This window comes from Chiloscyllium plagiosum, unplaced genomic scaffold (assembly GCF_037043375.1).
Source record: "Chiloscyllium plagiosum isolate Xiang-an unplaced genomic scaffold, Cpla_swu_hap1 HiC_scaffold_7, whole genome shotgun sequence".
Taxonomy (NCBI): domain Eukaryota; kingdom Metazoa; phylum Chordata; class Chondrichthyes; order Orectolobiformes; family Hemiscylliidae; genus Chiloscyllium; species Chiloscyllium plagiosum.
In genome coordinates, this window is record NW_028270145.1 from 18500679 (window position 1) to 18520560 (window position 19882).

Sequence of the window (19882 nt, forward strand, 5' to 3'; positions counted from 1 at the left end):
ATTACAATATACACAGTAGCACAGCGTAATAAGTAATGCAGAAGCCTGGACTAGTGATCCAGGAACAGCAGCAGTTCGAATCCCATCTTGGCAGTCCGGGGAACACAAACACAATTAAATACATTGAAAATGAAAAGCTTGTATCACAACAGTGACCATGAATTTAGCAGGTTCTTGTGAAAATGCACAGGGTTCACAGACATCCATGAGGGAAGGAAAGTGGATGTCCTTGCCCAGTCTGGCCCCATGGCAGCTGCCTGCTGAAATGCTCCAGTGAGCCAGCCAGTCAGTCATTCATTCTCACCAGCTCGTGTGAGCTTCATGGCCAGAAATTCTGGCCTTACCAATGGGGCCACACTGGTAATGGAAGGTGGACGTCAATGTCTAGGTCAGCATTTGTTTCCCATTAAGAATCACCCACTAGAATGATACCGGGAATGACGGATTTTATATATAATGAAAGATTAGAGACATTGGCCTGAGTCTCCTTGGAGCAGAGAAGATTAAGAGGTGACCTTATTGGGGTATTCAAAATTATGGACCATTTTGACAGAGTGAGGAAGATATTCTGTTTCCATGTCAGTAATGAGGGGTCATGACTTCAAGATAGTCAGCGAGAGAGCTAGGAATGAAATGAGGAGAAAATTCTGTACTCAGAGTTGTTAGAATTTGCAGTGTGCTGTCTGGGAGAGTGGTGGAGGTGCATTCCATTGGACAGATCAAAAGATAATTGGAGATATATTTGAAAGCAATGAAGTTAAAGGGCTATGGAGATAGAACTGGTGAATGGGGCTAGCTCTTCTATCCTGTACAAGTCCATGATTCATTGCTATAGGTCTGGAGTAATATGGAGGCCAGACTGAATAAGGACAGGGTAGGTGGGTCTGGGTGGGATGCTCTTCGGAGGGTCAGTTTGGGCTGAATGGTCTATTTCCACACTGTAGCGATTCTATGACTCTATGAGTCTACAGTTCTAACATTTTTTTTTTGGAATGTGGAATGTAAATTAGCTGATTATTATCTGCAAACTCAGCTCAGCATCAAGCCAATCGTGACTAAAGAATTTCCAAGCTTTTTACTAAAGAGGGGCAGTTGGGAAAGAGAAACGACCTGAAAATTTCCTCTTAGCAACATGAACTTACAGAAGTGGGGGGGGGGTGCTTTGGAAACAGCTCAGCACTGAATAATTCCCAAGGGTTGGCAAGGAAAATTCAAGTTGGCATCACAAATCAGTTCTGAAATGGCCTGAGCACCGTTTTCCCTTGTCAAAGGGACAATGAAACAGCACAATGGGATGGGAGAGATATCAAGGGTACCCCAGTCATGCTGGTCACATCAAATGACCAGCTGCATGCTGGGAATGTTAGCCATGGTTCGGAGAGTCACATTCTCACCTCTTAACTCAGAAGGCTGGGATTTCAAATCTCACTCTAGAGACTGGAACACAAACAAACAAAAATCTACACTGACATTCTAGTGCAGTACCAGCATTGGGGGCACCACCTCTCAGGGGAAAAAAAATTACACTGAGGGCACCCCATAAAATGGAAAGATTCCAAGGCGCTGTTTCACAGGCGTTCTCCCCAGTGACACGGCCAATATTTGTCCTGCTGTCATCATCAGCAAAAACAGATGGTTTGGTCATTGTTACATTACTCACAAAGTGCTGGAGAAACTCAGCAGATCTGACTAGAGAAAGAAACATAGTTCAAATGTTGACTTAGATGATAACGCTCAGGTTCGTCGTATTGAGATGTCCACTCTATTTCTCTCCACAGATGCTGCCTGACCCACTGAGTTTCTCCGCCACTGCCCACATTTCAGATTTCCAGGATCCGCAAGTAGTTTATTTTTATTGTTACATTGCTGTTTGTGGGAGATTGCTGTGCACAGATTAGATGCTGCTCCTTTAACAATACGACGATGACTTTGCTTCATTGCTGTTCAGCCAATTCTCCCCAGAGGTCATGACAGGCACTGGACAAGAGCGCCCCCTTCTTTCTACCCAATGATAACTAACATACAGGGCTAGTCAGCAGGCAGCAGTGTCGAGATCAGTGTTATTTGCTGCAAGGGCACCCATCAACGTACAGGATTCCCTCCCTATTGTCTTTAATTAGAGAAGTTGCCCACCTCTGGAGAGTTCAGCCACCCATAATAACAGCCCTCTTTTTGTTTACCTCCCCTTTCCCCTTCTTACCTCACTTCCTCATTCACATCAACATCCCCACTGCCATTCATGCTCTGGCCTGCTTTGGGTATCTCATTTATCATGCTACTTTGTATGGGTTTGCTTCCAGTCCCTTTACAAGTTTTATTACTGACAAAGCTTTTCCACCACAGGTTTGACACCCTCCCCATCGTTATTTGCCTTATCTAGTCTAACCCCATACCATTTGGCCCTGGAAGAACTGCTCCCAAAACCTTACTCATCAATATTGCCCAAATGCCACTCTTCTGACATCCAGGTGGCACTGTTAGGCCCACCTTTTCCCTAACAAATAGCTCACGGATTCAAAAGACAGACCAGCCACAAGAGTATTGTGGCTACAAGAGCAGGTCAGAGGCTAGAAATCCTGCAGTGAGTAGCTCACTTCCCGAGTGCCTGTCCACCATCTACTGGGCACAAGGTAGGAGTGTCCACAAATGTCTGGATACATCCATCACCAACAACAGTCACAATGCTTGACACCATCCAGGACGAAGCAGCCCAATTGATTGGCGCTCATCCACCATGTTTAATATTCACTCACTTCAGCAATGACACACAATAATAGTACTGTAATACCATCTACATGATGTGGGAAAATAACTTACCAAAGACTTCAACAGCAACTTGCAAACCTACAATCACTGCCCCCTAGAGAACAGGGGTTGTAGATGCTTGGGAACACCACTACCTGCAAGTTCCCCTCCAAGTCTCTCACCATCCCGATTTGGAAACATATCATGTTTCCTTCACTGTCATCAGATGAATATCCTGGAACTCCTTTCCTGAACAGCAGTGTGTACGTATATCTCCACGACATGGACTGTGACGGTTCAAGATGGCAGCTCACCAAGTTCTCAAGGCCAACTAAGAATTGGTGTAACTGCTAATCCTGTGCAAAATCCTTACTTCATGAAGAAATAAAAATAAAATCCCTCAACTCCAATAGGCCTGTTGTTAATCACCACTACCCCAGTACAGCTCCCATTTTGAATGCAACACAGAATGCATTTAGGGAATGATCAGCCTGGTCATCATCTGCAGATGCCTTACAGACAAACACCATGACAAAGACATGGCACGACCTAACTCACTGGCCACGCCACCGTACATAAAGTGTCTCTGAACTGACAGCCAGACTTCTCTGACCATTGGAATCCACGATAGCCCATAAACTGACAGGCACACTCAGACAACAACTCACCAGGACAAAATATCCAATACCCTTCACGTGCAGGACAAACATAATTTACAAGATTCCATGCAGAGACTGCACGAGATGTTACATAGGACAAACAGGCAGACAGCTAGCATCTACGAACACCAACTAGCCACTAAACACCACGACCAGCTAACCTGGCAGCCATACACACAGACGACAAGGACCACAAATTCGACTGGGACAACACAACGATCACAGGACAAGCTAAACAGAGCACAGCCACAGTGTGTCTGGAAGCATGGCACTCAGCCACGGACTCCATCAACAAACACGCAGACCTTGACCCAATGTACCCGGCCACTACAACAAACAACCAGAAGCAGCAGGAACCGAACCAAATAAATTCCAGAAAACACATTATAGCAGCGTTTCACAGGAGGCTCCAAAGCACTGGAGTCACCTGGACAGGGGATGAAAAGTCTGTAAATCAACTTCCCAGCTCGGCGAACATACCCACAACTACGACAAGGTAGGAGTGTCCACAAATGTCTGGACACATCCATCACCAACAACAGTCACAATGCTTGACACCATCCAGGACGAAGCAGCCCAAGTGGTCGTCATCATCAAAATCAGACCTAAAAGTCAAAATCCTGCAACACTCTTCCTAACAGTGCTACTTGCATTCCAAGGAATACAGTGGTTTGAAAAGGCACTTTCTCAAGGGATTTTCAATGAGCAATAAATACTACCTCAGATTGCATAACTATCTGAAGAGCCCAATCCTTCCAGTACTTCAGACTGTCCTAAAAGGTTAGGCTCTTCTCCAGCTTCAGATTCTATAGAAATCCCTCATGTTCCTCGACACACTGCACTGGGAAGGATGCCCTGGGCAATGAAATCAAGGGATCATAAGCAGTTTTCAAAATAATTCATCTGTCCAGTGGGTGCTTCATCTTTCTTGTATTATATTTCTCCTCACCTCGAGCAATAGATCTCCCTCGGAGATGACTGGCTGACCATTTTGCTGTCCATTCCCTTGAAAGTGTGCCGAGGGCTTGTCCGTCAACCAGCCAGCCCTGCTCCTCTTGATGCCGGCTGTAAGGAATACAAACAAAAGGGACACTTTAGAAAAGAAACAGGGTTATGAAACAATGCGCAGCTCGCTTTTCAGAGAAAATTAAAATTAGCGCCAGACAAGAAATTACTCATGAAAGGTGGCTTTTTCTCGTTAAACATGAGTTTATTCTGAGCAGCCAGATTAATAAACAGGAACTGGCAGCACAGTGGGAGAAAGTGAGAGGCTGGAGATCAGAGTCGAGAGTGTGGCGCTGGAAATGCACAGCAGGTCAGGCAGCATCCGAGGAGCAGGAGAGTCAATGCTTCGGGCATAAGCTTCATCCCTGCTAGAGGGAGAGTAACTTGTATGATTACCGCCTGACAGCACATGGTACCATGAGAATTTTAAAAGGGGTCAAATTCAGTTCTTTTTTAATCCATGCATGCAATCTGAGGTAGTATTTATTGCTCATTGAAAATCCCTTGAGAAAGTGGCAGTCAGCTGCCTTTTAAACCACTGTACACCTTGGAATGCAAGTCGCACTGTTAGGAAGAGAGTCGCAAGATTTTGACTTTATGACAATGAAGGAAAAGCAATATACGTTCAGATGGTGTGGGGCTTGGAGAGGGAACTGCGAGGTGGTGCTCTCACGTATCTGCTGCCTCTGTCTTTCCAGTGGATAGTGGCTGCAGATAGATTTAGAAAGAACTGTCGAAGGAGCCTTGGTGAGTGGCTGCAGTACGTCTTGTGAATGATGTGGAGATGCTGGAGTTGGATTGGCGTGGATAAGGTCAAAAATGAAATGACACCAGGCTTTAGTCCAACAGGTTTATTTGAAACTGCAAGCTTTCAGAGCTCTGCTCCTTCCTCAGGCATGATTGATATAGAGCTATAAGACAGTATTTATAAGCAAAATGTTATCTAGGGACAAAGGTTTGAAAGGAATCTGGATTTTGCATTTTACTTCAGCAGTCTACCACCCAACTGATTCAAGGATCCAACAAAAGCAGCTAGTTTTAAAGGTGTTAACTTTTTGTTTATTCATACTGTGTCTTGTATCTCCCCACCATACCACGCCCGAGGAAGGAGCAGAGCTCCAAAAGCTTGCAATTTCAAATAAACCTGTTGGACTGTAACCTATTGTCATTTGATTTTCATCTTGTGGATGACACAGTGCTGCCACTTTGCATCTGGCATAACGCAAGTGAACAGTGAAAGTGGCGGATGAGGTTCCAATTCAGTGGGCTACTTTGTCGTGGATGGTGTCAAGCAAGTGGAGAGTACTTAATCACTTTTGACTTAACGCCTTGTAGGTTGTGGACAGATTTTGCGAATTCAGGAGATGAGTTATTTACCTTAAAATTCCTAGCCTGTTGTAGCCTCAGTATTTATTGCGGTGGTGTAATTCAGTTTCTGATCAATGGGTACTCTAGGGTATTGATTATGGGGAATTCAGCAACAGTGATACCATTAAATGTCAAGGGGCAATAGTTAGATAGACTCTCTCTTTTTGAAGGTGACTCCTGAGTGATTCAAACCTTATCAGTTTAAGTCTGGATATTGTTCAAATCATGCTGTTGGGAGGTATGGACTATTACAGAACCGGATAATCAGAAATGATGCTGAACATTGCTCAACTATCAGCAAACATACCTACTTCTGACCTGCAGATCAAGGCAAGGTCAATGATGGTTGAGCAGTGAAACTACCCTGAGGAACCCTGTAGTGATGTTGGGGAACTAAGATGATTCACTTCAAAACCACAACCATCTTCCTATACACTCAATATTTCTCCCACTAAAGGGATTTTCTGCTCGTACCCACTGATTTCAATTTTGAAAGGGCTCCTTGATGTTATCCTCAAATCAAAAGCTGCCTTGACATCAGGGGCAGTCACTCTCACTTCACCTCTGGAATTCACCTTTTTGGAATACATTTGAACCAAGGTTGGAAGGACATCAGGAGCTGACTGGCTATGGCAGAATCCAAATTGAGTGGTGGTGTTGTGAAGGTGTAGGTATGCACCGTACCTTTGAGAGAGAGATAGGAAGCTAGCAAGGACTGACTGAAAGCACAGAGTATCTGGAACAATTGTAACACTTGGTTGAAACAAACAGCTGGAGTTGAGTTGCCATGGAACAAAAACAAATTCAAATTCAGCCAGTTTAAATTATGCCCCAGGTACAAAAACCCAATTTAATTTGAATTTAGTGTTTTTATGACATCAAACAAATAACAAGATCCAATGTTTTGGGGTATAAAAACAGACAGTTTGAACAGTTATGGGGAGAACTGTCAAGAAAACCAACAAGTGTACACAGATGGCCAAATAGCTCTCTGAAAGGTACCTGTCCATAAAAAAAGTTGCGCAGCAGAAGACCAAAGAGGAGATGATACAGGGAATCCTACGAGTGGATCTCTACAGGGGGGAGGGTAGAGTGAGAGGTAAAAGATAGGTTTAAGAGAAAGGAGTTGTAAATAGTTGTTTTAATGTTCTCTGGTGGACTTAAAGAATAAAATAGTTAATTTTTACTTTAAATACTGACCTCTGGGATAGCTCTTTGCCTCTCGAAATGTAACGGATTGCAGTGCGAGGTGAGCTTCTCTATGTGTCGGGTTGAAATTAGCAGAGGGGTTTACCCAGTGTTGTAACAGTGATGAGCAGATTATTGCTATGCACCTGCTACCTAATAAGATGTATAACCTGTTTGAACTGTCAGCTAAGCTCAGATAACTGTGTGCATATGTATGTGGGGAGAGTGAGCAAGAGAGAGTGAATGTATGAAAGTTAATGAATGAGAGAGAGTACGCATACACACACGTACGTGGTGCTGATGGAGGAACGGGAGTGGCAGTGTATATACAAGACGTGTACGTGTAGGTACACTAAATTGGCACAACCCAACTGTTGCTCTTCACTTCTCCTGTCTATGGGCACTCTACCTTCTGTTAACATGAGGAATATTAAGACAATGAGAATTGTACCGTGGTACATGTGAATACTTTTATTGCAACAGGGAAGAGAAACAAAGTAAAGACTGATTTGGAGGCGCTATAATCTGGTGTTGCATGATTTTTAGCTAATTAAAGATTGCTTGCTATGTCCAAACATATCAAAATAATTGGATGCCGGTATTTTTGATTTGAAAACCTCTCTCTTTAACCTCTTTTGACATGTATGATAAAGGACAAACTCATTCTGATTCACAGAAGGTGAACATTCAACGTATACTTAGTGGACTGAATGGCTATTCTCTGCACTACCGCGGCATTATCAAACTATGTTATGCATGGAGAATGAACTCCAAATCCTTCACCGCCTGACAGCATTACCCTTTCAATGTCCGTTGAATAAATGCCAGTAAGAGAACTGGACACACTCCGAGTAGGCTCGAGAAGATGGCTGAAAACATATTCTTCAGAATCAAGAGTTGGTTTGGCTGCCCTCCAGAGTCTATCACCCTGGGTTTGTTCAAATTAAGACGGTGGTGCAAGGTTCTGGTTCAGCCGCAACTTTGGAGGGCTCCACTGGTACTCAGGACTTTTAACTGCATTGGAGGGGAGTGCCAAAAGGTGGCTTTACTCTGCAAACTAGGACACAGTATTGCACAACAGCGCAGCACCCGGGCTGAGCAGGAGAATACCCACATTCAGCAAAAGCAACGGAAACGGATGCTCTGAATGAATCCAGTTAAAAATGTAATGCTCTCCACCTTATTGGTGAAGAATCCCCAAATCAAACCTTTTTGCAGATGGCCTCCACAAGGCAAATAGTGCTACTGTTTGCAAAACGTATGGCCAAGTATGGCATAGATTGATAAATTCTTAATGGCACAAGGAATTAAGGGCTACGGGGAGAATGAGGATAAATGGAGTTGAAATGCTCATCAGTCATGATTAAATGGCGGAGTGGACTCGATGGGCCGAATGGCCTTACTTCCACTCCTATGTCTTATGGTCTTAAGTTTATTTGAGGATTCCTCCTCTATAGCCTGTTTCGCTAACCATTTTTGCACTTTGCCAGTTTAGAATGGCAAGCAAGATAAGAGGCTGAAGCTTTGAAATTCAATAGGGTACAATATAGCCAAGATTAGAGAGGTGACTATCCTTTCCCCCTTTTGCCGGATATACCCACCACCTTTCTTTCTCATTTCTCTTTCTTTTCTTGTCTTTCTACCTATCAATCTGTCTCATGGGTTATTCTACCTCCCCTGTATTGACTGGTCTCGATAGGCCCAGCATGGTAATGGACAGATCGATGGCAGCAACAAGAGGAAATGTGATGGTCCAGCAGTTCATCAGATGGCTACATGGTTTCTCAACCTTATTCCCTTCAGTTCAAGGTTAGAGTCAGTTCATCGAGAATGTCACATGATTATAGGGCTGAAACAGAGCCTCTTTTTTTTGTGTTTCCAAGAAATTGTTCCCAAATGACAAACAAACACTTCTCATCACAAAACTCATGACTCAAACCAGCCTGGGTAAACCTCAGAGTGACAGAGCGAGAGCGCAGAACTCCTAAACTTACTCCCAAACTGCACCGAGTTGTATGTAAGGGAGTGTCTTTGATGCGACAAAATATCTCGAGATGTTTTGCAAGAGCATTAAAAAGCAAAGTTCCTTCTGAGGCCAAGGAAATCATGTTAGCGCAGATAACCAAAAGCCCGATGCGAGGGGAAGGTGGAAAGTAGCATCAGAAACGAGAAGGCGGCAAGGTTAAGGAAAGAGTTCCAGGGCTTAGGTCCCAGGCAGCTGGATGCTCAAGGCCAGAAGCTGATATCTTAGTGGGGCTGAAAGAGATAACAGAAACAGGGAGGACCATGACCAGGAGCCAATGTAAGTCAGGGAGGTAAATGGCATTTGGTACAGATTAGGACACTGGGAGCAGAGGTTTGGAATAGCTCAAATTTGTGGAGTGTGGAATGTGAAACACCAGCCAGGGTTACACTGGAATAGTCTAATCTAGACGGAGCAACCAAAGGTCAAGTGTTCCTCAGCTGCTCTAGTTTGAACTTCAATCACTCCTGTGTCCCTCATAGCAAAGTCAACTTGTAGGGTGAAAGTATAGGATAAGGCCTACCCCACCAGTCTAGCATGTCCATCCAGACCTGGCACTTGCCATTGCTTTAACGTTGGTGAGATGTGAAGTCTGAAAGTGTGTCGCTGGAAAAGCGCAGCAGGTCAGGCAGCATCCAAGGAGCAGGACAATCAACGTTTCAGGCATGAGCCCTTCTTCAGGAAGTGAAGTCTCCCTAACAGCACTTTGGGGGTACCTACACCACACAGACTGCAGTGTTTCAAGAAGGCAACTCACCACCATGTTCTCCAGCGGGATTAGCAACAAATACTGGCATTACTACAGCTCCCAAGAATAAAGTCAAAGTGATGTAAATGGAGACGAAGGATTATTCCACAGAACACAATCATTCTGGTGTTGTGGTGAGGGATGGGGGCTGGTGCTATTGGAAGGGGATGTTAGGTGAGACGGCAGGCTGGGTGAAAATGATGACTGAGATGTGAAGGTGACATTCTGCAATTCTGTTTGCCTGCCTCAGGGACCTGCAGGATACTCAGAGTACTGACCCTTCAGGACATTGGGTCCATCCAGACAACAACACTGACCCAGTCTGCTAGGAAACAAGTGCTGAAAGGTCAAGTGACCTGACCTTACCCAATATGTTGTATGTTTCATCTCCCTCCCTCCCTCCTGTGAGAGTGAGAGTGAGAGTGAGAGTGAGAGTGAGAGTGAGAGTGAGAGTGAGAGTGAGAGTGAGAGTGAGAGTGAGAGTGAGAGTGAGAGTGAGAGTGAGAGTGAGAGTGAGAGTGAGAGTGAGAGAGTGAGAGTGAGAGTGAGAGTGAGACACACACACAGGCAGACAGACAGACACAGAGACAATACACAACACACACACACACACAGGGTTGCTTTGGATTGGTGTTCCCTTGAGATTTTACTTTGTGTGTTTTCAAAGTGTGAGATTGTTCTGCTCAGCTTGAGGGTTTTAAGTTACCCACAATTTCCTTCCAAGCAAGTCCGTACGAGTCTGTATACGAGACCGAGAGATCAACGTGCTGTCAGCAAGCAGAACGTGAATACACTAGCAAAGGGTTTTGATGAGAAATATTTGTTTAATTAATGAGCTTCATAGTCGAAAAATTTAATGATGGTGGGGGTGGGTGCAGGGGCACGATTTCTAAATTTCTCTTCCCCCAATTTCCAACAAATTTCACCCTCCACCCCAGAAGATGCTGTATCAGGTGGAGGTACACTGCTCCGTTGTGCAGTTTCCCGTTCCTTGAGCTAGATTTTATACACCTCTTCCCATCCCCATACAAGTCGGTGACTGCACATAAAATCCAGCAGGCACAGCCTCCACGCCAGCATCCCCAACCTGTCTGAAGACCTACAATACGACAGTGGCAGTGCAAAGATTAGAGCAATTTGTTCACCTTAGACATACAGAGGGTACAGGCCAAGCAGGGAGATGAGCACTGTAGCAAGTCCCACCAAGACACAGCAGCAGCTACCATGCACTAGGGCAATTCAGGAAGCCTCGTTCAACATCACCTTTCAAACCTGTGACATCTACCACCTGGAGGGGTAAGGACAGCAGATACATGAAATCACCATCACTTACTGGCTGCCTTCTGAACCGCACATCAAGTTAACTGAGAGGTCAGTTACTTCACTGTCACTGGGTCAAAATCCAGGAGCGAAAGCACCGTGGGGTTTTCTATACCCGGATTGGCCACAGTAGCTCAAGACATTAACGTTTGAACAATAAACGTTGGCCTTGCTAGCGACGTCCACATGGGTGAACTGACAGTCAACCCAAGGATGGGCCAGTTCAGACCAGTGCCAAGTGGAAGCAACCATCACTACACTAATAAAAAGAAAGCAACCACACAAATAAAACGGAACCAAGACTTCATAAAGCTAAAAGCAGGCAATCTGCCGACTGTCACCGTGGTAACCACTCGGTAAAGAATGTGGTAAATGGGACAGTGCCATCTTGAGGGATATTCATACTGCACTGAAATACTGGTGGTTACAATATTGTAACTGGTGCCCAGAAAAACCAAGGTCCCTCAATTAAGAGTATCACGCACGCCAACACAAACCTACCGTGCAGCTTTTCCAAACAGCTAAACACACAAATCATAAGGCTGCCGATGACACTGACGTGGTATCTGCCTTTTCCTGATTCTGCTCAAGTACATTTCGTAACTTTTATTTTGTAGCGGGTTTGACAGTCCAATTTTAAACCAAAGTTGGATGGTATATCTTTTTCCCCTCTGGCATGAGGAGAAACTGTAGAACAACTGGCATGCTCTCCCACTGCTTTCAAACACGTTTGGAGGGGTGAAGTGTTTGCCAGCTGTGAAGGCAGGCGCAGGCTGGGAGGTCACTGGGTCGGGTGTTGCTCTTATTTTGTGAGCAAGCACGAACATCCTGTGCTTCCACTCAGCCCTCTAGCGCGTGCAGACTGCGCAGCAATGCTACAAAAACCACCGGCATCAGTGGCTGGGCCAAGCTAAAGGAGATATTTGGGGCAGCACGGTGGCTCAGTGGTTAGCACTGCTGCCTTCCAGTGCCAGGGACCCAGGTTCAATTCCAGCCTTGGGCGACTGTCTGTGGGGAGTTTGCACATTCTCTCAGTGTCTGTGTGGGTTTCCTCTGGGTGCTCCAGTTTCCTCCCACAATCCAAAGATTGCCATGCTAAATTGCCATGCTAAATTGCCCATAGTGTTCAGGGATGTGGAGGTTAGGTGCATGAGTCAGGGGTAAATGTATAGTAGTAGGGGAATGGGTCTGAGTGGGTTAGTCTTCAGAGGGTCAGTGTGGACTTGTTGGGCCGAAGGGCCTGTTTCCACACTGAAGGGATTCTATGATATGGTATGGTTGTCTCAGTTTGCATCCACCTCAGATCGCACTGTGTGTATCAATATTTGGACTAAAACAGGATTGAGGTAAACATGGACTCTTGGGTGAGAAAGGAGAATCAGGTGCTTGAAGGACAATCAATTTGCAAAGCTGCACAAGTGCCAACAGTAGCTTTACCTGCGCAAGATAGAATGAGTGCACACCATTGTTATCTCGTTTCCACGCGTCATCAGGAATTATTTCATCAGAATTGCTTTTTCTTAATGCACCAACATGACTTAATTTGCTCCAACAATGACTTTAGTTCTCAAAGTTAATGCAAATCATACTGGCCACCAGCCAGTGACATGCCTGTAATATTGATGCCACTGCTCCAAGGCAAACCAATATTCATGGTCAGTCAAGTTCCTCACACTCAAATACATACTAGGAAAGGGATAAGTAGATTAAAAAAAAAAGAGGGTACTCATGAAAAGGAGTGAGAGAAAGAGGTTAGATGCGAAAGCAAGAGAAAACAAGTGGGGAGGGGGTTAGAGAGAGAGAGACACAGAGAGAGAGAGAGAGAGAGAGAGAGAGAGAGAGACACAGACAGAGAGAGAGAGACACAGACAGAGAGAGAGAGACACAGACAGAGAGAGAGAGACAGACAGAGAGAGACAGGGGTAAAATGGGGCAATGATATGGAGGCACTCTGCCTTGACAGCTGTCGCTGACTTTATTGCTGATGAAAAGCTCACTGTACATTTTACTAACTAGTGATACCCTACCGTGAAACACTGAATGGAAAGAAAAAGGGCTTATTTTTCTAAGATCAGAGTTTAGATGTCTGGTTTATATTTTAGAATTTTCCAGAGAGCAGGCCAGTGATCGGTGGTTGTTCCTGAGCCAGCAATTGGGCAATCTCAGCCTGGTTAACCCAACAAGTTAGAGGTGGTCAGCTTTCAACATCAGTCAAGCACACGGACAGGGTAGCTGGGTGCGGCAGCTCCAAAGACAGGTTTTCATAAACAAACTTATTTACAATACGTCCATTTCAAGTGGAGATCATTAGGCACAGGAGTCACCGCACAAGTCAGAGCACAAACAGGTCTTTGCGGTTCAAATGGTAGTTCAGGGAACTACTTGGTACCGCTCTGTGAAGAGAGAGGCACGGAGCCCTCAGTGATGGATACATGCAGGCTGCATGTAGCACAGTGAGAGCCCCATGTGTGCTCACTGACCTCACCTCTCGAAAACAGGAAGTTCGCAGTCAGGGACTGGCACCGGATACAACTACAGGCAACACAATTATTCACTGGAGGAAGGTTTGTTGTGGAGTTCCTCAGTAATGGGAGCCTGGCTTTTCTTCGTTTAAACTAATGATCCAGATCGTGGTGGGACAAGGAATGCTTTCAAAGTTTGCAAATGATACAAAATTTGGACACACTGTGGGGGGGGGGGGGGGGTGGAGGACAGCGTTACTCCGAAAAGGGCACAAAAAAAGCTGGTGGATAACAGACAAGTGAGATTCAACTGAGAGAAGTGCGAGGTGATGCGTTTTGGTCAGAGTGACATGGACAGACATTCGAAAACATGAGGTACTAGTGCAGAAAGAGCTGGGCGGAGATGTGCACAGATCACTGAAGGCAGCTGGACAGGTGGGGAGAGCACCAAGTAAAACGCACAGTATCCTCAGTTTTATTAATAGACATAGTGCAGAAGAGCAAGGGGGTGATGCTGAACTGGTACTGGTACTGGATGCCTGTTAAATCTCCACTGCCTTACTATGCACAAGTTGTGAACATATTGAACAGAAGCAATTTACGAGAATGATTCTGGGGATCAGAAGTTTTGATTATGATAGATTGAGGAAGTGGAGAATATTTCTCTCTGAGGTGAACAGTCCATGAGAACTGATTGAGGTTTTCAAAACTATGCACGGGCCGGATATACAACGTCGGGAGAAACCGTTTCCACACATAAACAGAACAAGAACAAGTGGGCATAGAGTTAAAGTGATTTGAAAAAGGGGAGTGGGTAATAGGAAAGAAACCTTTTGCACTCTGCAAGTTGTCAGATGATGAGATGCACTGCCTGGAAGTGCGACAGAGGCAGGTTCAACTGAAGCAGTCAAGAGGGCATTGGATGGTTATTTGAACAAATATAATGTGCGATGGTTTGAGGAGCAAGCAGGAGATTGAGCATCATTACCTCGTGCCCTTTAATGAGCCAGTGCAGGCATGATGAGCCACGTAGTTTCTGCTTGCCAAGATTTCTGTGATCCGTTAAACATACTTGGACGGGAAAAAAAACGCAAATAATGCTGGAACACCATATGGCTGATCAACTCTGTCCAAACTCGGTCATCAAAACGTAAGTGATTCCAGCCACAAGATTGGGAAGCGAGGCTCTCAAAGCAGCTACCTAGGTGATCACTGTTCCCACATCCTGCAACAGCTCCCAAGCTCCTGGAAGATTCATCGTACCTGCTTCAATGGGTAGCACTCTCACCTCATTTACGAGGTGGGAGATTCAAGACCCAACCCTGGGGAACTGATCACCAAAGTCTAGGCTGGTTGTACCAGTGCCGGAATGAGGGAGTGTTACATCGTTGCAAAAGCCTCTCAGACGAGGTAGCTAACCAACGTTTTTAGCTCAAGTGGAGACAAAACTTCCTTGGGCACTTCAAGATATAGTATGGAACATTGCCCACATCATCCAGACCAGTATTTATCCCTTAACGCATAAAGCGATCATCTGGTCACATTATTTTTTGGGAGTTTACTGTGCAACATGGCTATCACCTTTCCTGCTCAACTCCAGTGACACCAGTTCATTGGCAGTAAATAAGAATATGGCCTTTCACAACAGGTGTTACCTAGAATCATAGAGATGTACAGCACGGACACAGACCCTTTGGTCCAACCTGTCCATGCCAACCAGATATTCCAACCCGATCTAGTCCCACCTGCCAGCACCCGGCCCATATCCCTTCAAAACCTTCCTATTCATGTCCCCATTCAAAATGCCTTTTAAATGTTGTAATTGTACCAGCCTCCACCACTTCCTCTGGCAGCTCATTCCATACATGTACCACCCTCTGCTTGAAAATGTTGCTCCTTAGGTCTCTTTTATATCTTTCACCTCTCACCCTAAACCTAAGCCCTCTAGTTCTGGACTCCCCCACCCCAGGGAAGATACTTTGTCTACTTACCCTATCCATGCCCCTCAATTTTGTAAACCTCTATAAGGTCACCCCTCGGCCTCCGATGCTCCAGGGAAAACAGCCCCAGCCTGTTCATCCTCTTCCTATAGCTCAAATCCTCCAACCCTGGCAACATCCTTGTAAATTTTTTCTGAATCCTTTCAAGTTTCACAACATCTTTCCGATAGGAAGGAGACCAGAATTGCATGCAATATTCCAACAGTGGACTAACCAATCTCCTGTACAGCCACAACATGACCTCCCAACTCCTGTACTCAATACTCTGACCAATAAAAGGAAAGCATACTAAACACCTTCTTCACTATCCTATCTACCTGCGACTCCACTTTCAAGGAGCTATGAACCTCCACTCCAAGGTCTCTTTGTTCAGCAACACTCCCTAGGACCTTACCATTAAGTGTATAAGTCCTGCTAAGATTGGCTTTCCTAAAATGCAGCACCTCGCATTTATCTGAATTAAACTCCATCTGCCACATCTCAGCCCATTGGCCCATCTGATCAAGACCCTAATCTGAGGTAACCCTCTTCGCTGTCCACTACACCTCCAAGTTTGGAGTCATCTGCAAACTTACTAACCGTACCTCTTATACTCATATCCAAATCATTTATGTAAATGACAAAAAGTAGAGGCCCCAGCACTGATCCTTGTGGAACTCCACTGGTCACAGGCCTCCAGTCTGAAAAACTGCCCTCCACCAAAATCCTCTGTCTTCTATCTTTGAGCCAGTTCTGCGTCCAAATGGCTAGTTCTCCCTTTATTCCATGAGATCTAACCTTGCTAATCAGTCTCCCATGTGAAACCTTGTCGAATGCCTTACTGAAGTCCATATAGATCACATCTACTGCTCTGCCCTCATCAATCTTCTTTGTTACTTCTTCAAAAAACTCGATCACGTTCATGAGACATGATTTCCCATGCACAAATGTTGACTATCCCTAATCAGTCCTTGCCTTTCCAAATATATGTACATCCTGTCCCTCAGGATTCCCTCCAACAACTTGCCCACCACCCACGTCAATTTTTGTCCTTTTCTTTTTAAACATTCCTCAGCCCTCCAGCAGCCATTTTTGCCTTTTCCTTTTGTCTTAAAGGCACAACAGTTAAGCCTTTTGAATCCTTAGGCTTGAGGAGAAAGCGAGGACAGCAGATACTGGAGGTCAGGACCAAAGAATGTGACGCTAGAAAAGCACAACAGGCCAGGCAGCGTTCAAGGAGGAGGAGGAGGAGAGTCAACGTTTCGGACATATACCCTTTTTGGTCCCTATAAGCAAATCAATGCCACTTCATGACACACCACTCTTTGCCAAATCACCTTTCCTGATGAAGGGCTTATACCCAAAACGTCGATTCTCCTGCTCCTTGTTTGTATCTGTCTTGTACAGAGCTTTCACTTTTCTGTAGGTCAGCCCATGGCATTAGAACACACCAGACACATTCCTGCACTGAAATGGGAATCCGTGATCTCAGGGGTCAACACTAACTGTTTGCTTTTTAAGCACGTGTTATTACAAGCTGCTGTCTGTGTGTCGAGATCTCGCCAGTTCATACAACGACGCGGCTTGTGACAGCAGAGAGAAAACCACTGCGCAGAAAGTTCAGCGGAGGCATTCTTTTATTTTGATGTCAGTCAGAGCTCTTTCAAGAGAGAATAAAAAACACCCAGCATTTTTCCTCGAGCTGACCTCTTTTTGTTGAGGTCCATCGAAGCACTCAAACACTGGGGGGAAAAAAAATACACAGCCCAGTTTCAAAATGGCTCCAGCCCGCAAGGTCTCATTGGAGAAAAGCTGGTTACAGGTCACTGGAAGGTACACTAAATTTTTAAAAATCTGGCTGGAGTCCAATCATCGATAGCTAACTTTTCCGTCTCTTAAACAGTTCAGTCAAATAGGCTGATAGAAGCATATAATGCCTCAGTGTCAATCCAGCCTTGTCAACAATACCTGGACAATGGGATAAAAGCTTAAACAACAGGAAATGTTGTTTCAAAGACAAGGTAATCCCACGTCCATGATCAGCACAATAGATAAAGAATGAACCAGCACAACAGATAAAGAATGAACAGACATTTAAGATTATCTGAAATCTAGAGCACTAAGCATCAAAATAGCCACCAACATTTGAAGAATAGGAAGCATTGCTGAGGTGGACAGGGGAATGTAAGTGACTGAACATGTCAGATATAACAATGAAGAACTCGGTCAACTGTTAATGGTCGCTTCATCTCACAAAAAATTGAGGTAGCAGGATCTGTGTACACTGAAGCAAGCTTCAAACACACCCACAGCCTAACTGGCAGAGGCCTTCAGTCTCCCTTTACCTTCGCCACTCCAAAACCAGTCACCTATATACACGGAGTAAAAATAGGCCATTCAGCCCATGTACATGTTTGCATTCCACTCTATCCTTGTCCCATCTTTCCTTATTTAACCCAAACGGCATGACCTGCTAATCCCTCTCCCTCACACGCTCATCTCGCTTCCCCTTAAATATATTCACACTATTCTCTTCAGTCATTCCTTCAGTCAGTTAAGCCTTTTGAATCCTTAGGCTTGGTTGTGGGAGCAAGTTCCATATTCTCACTGCCGTCTGGTTAAAAGAGGTTTCTGAGTTCCCGACTGGATTTCTTGGTGACAGTCTTACATTGACAGCCTCGAGTTATGCTCTTCCTCCCCAACGTAAAACTGTGGCGACTCTCTCAAAAGCTTTCATGAATTTTCAAGATTCTGATCACGGTTGACCTATCAGCCCTCTCTTTCCCAGAGAAAAGAGCCTCAAGCATATCAATCCTTACCCCATAGGCACACCAGACCACTCCTGGACCTATTGTCAGAAATCTTTTGGTACCTCTAAATATTTTGACTAAATAACATGGCGACTACATTTGTGTATACAGCCCTGGATTTTTCAATGGTCAGACACAGTCTTTATTCCAGTATGAATGAAATTCTGCAGACTCTGAAGGAATTTCCCAAGAAATGTAAGATGGCACTGGACAATTCCTTTATGCCCAAATCTCTGCATTTCACTTGGAAAATTCAGAGGGTTCTGATGAAATGAAGAATCGCTCGGAAAAAGCCAGACCAATAAATACATAGTCTGACTCTTACGTGACTATTCAGCTGACCCCACACTTGCCTCAGACCGACCCCCCCCCCAGCCCATTCACATCACCCCCACCTCATCTGCTGTGGAGACAATGGCCACTTCACCTGTTTTGTACAGAATCCCACTTCACCTCCCGACCCGATTTCTCCCACCCATTCTGACTGACCTTAAAATGCTCCATCAGGGCAGAATTGGGTACTGCAGATGCTGGAGATTAGAGTGGTGCTAGAAAAGTACAGCAGGTCAGGAGGGGCAGGAAAAGCAACGTTTCGGGTTCCTGATGAAGGGCTTTTGCCCAAAACATCACTTTTCCTGCTCCTCAGATGCTGCCTGACCTGCTGTGCTTTTCCAGCACCACTCTAATCTTGACCTAAATGCTCCATCACCTACCTGATCCACTTGCCACTTGTACCTTGGCTCCCTACCCACCTGGCAAGCGACTTAGCTGGCACAATACTTACCTAGCACCTGATCCAGCTTTCAACCCAACCACGTATGCATTGGGCATCCTTCCCTCCCTGCACCTTAACCACACGCCTTTACTGTTGGACAGCAGTTGTCCAAGTCGTTGTCTGAGACTCTGGGGCTTACAATTTCAGATTGCAGGAGCTGACCACTGTCCAAAGGGAATGTGGTTTTCATTCTTCAAACAGTTCTATGTTACATCAATCCTTTTAATCCCTCAGGATACAGCTGATCAGGCCATTACTCCCATTAATTTTCCTGATAGTGATTCTGATGGCTTCAAAGTTATTTAAAAAAATCCCACATCAGGTTATAATGCAAGAGGTTGATTTGAAAGCATAAGCTTTCAGAGCACAGCTCCTTCATCAGGTAGCTAGTGGGGCAGGATTACTGGATACAGAATTTATTGTAAAAGATCAGAGCATACAGTTGTATGATACAATTTATTGTAAAAGATCAAAGTCTATCCTATGATCCTGTCCCATGAGCTACCTGATGAAGGAGCAGCGCTCCGAAAGCTCATGCTGTTGGACTATAGCCTGGTGTTGTGTGATTTTTAAATTTGTCCATCCCAGTCAAACACTGACCCCCTCCACATCCTGGCGATTGTTTCAGGTTGCTCACTCTGTCTTGCCTCTCAATTTTCTACTATCCTTGGGAATCTTTTTTTTGCACATCCGACTGTGATCACAGAGAGAAAATAAAAACTGAAAGAACTGCAGATTCTGTAAATCAGAAATGGAAACAGAGGTTGCTGGATAAGCTCAGCAGCATCTGTGAAGAGTAA

At 44.9% G+C, this 19882-nt stretch overlaps 1 protein-coding gene across 2 annotated transcripts in view; it reads right to left on the reverse strand.

Annotated features, from left to right (window-relative positions):
* Window positions 1-19882, reverse strand: part of ahr2 (aryl hydrocarbon receptor 2) — a 151683-nt gene that overhangs the window by 31905 nt on the left and 99896 nt on the right. For both annotated transcript variants that reach the window (XM_043693101.2, XM_043693100.2), the window contains exon 3: window positions 4354-4469. In XM_043693101.2, the coding sequence (XP_043549036.2) occupies window positions 4354-4469 (116 nt within the window). The remainder of the gene's footprint in view (window positions 1-4353; window positions 4470-19882) is intronic.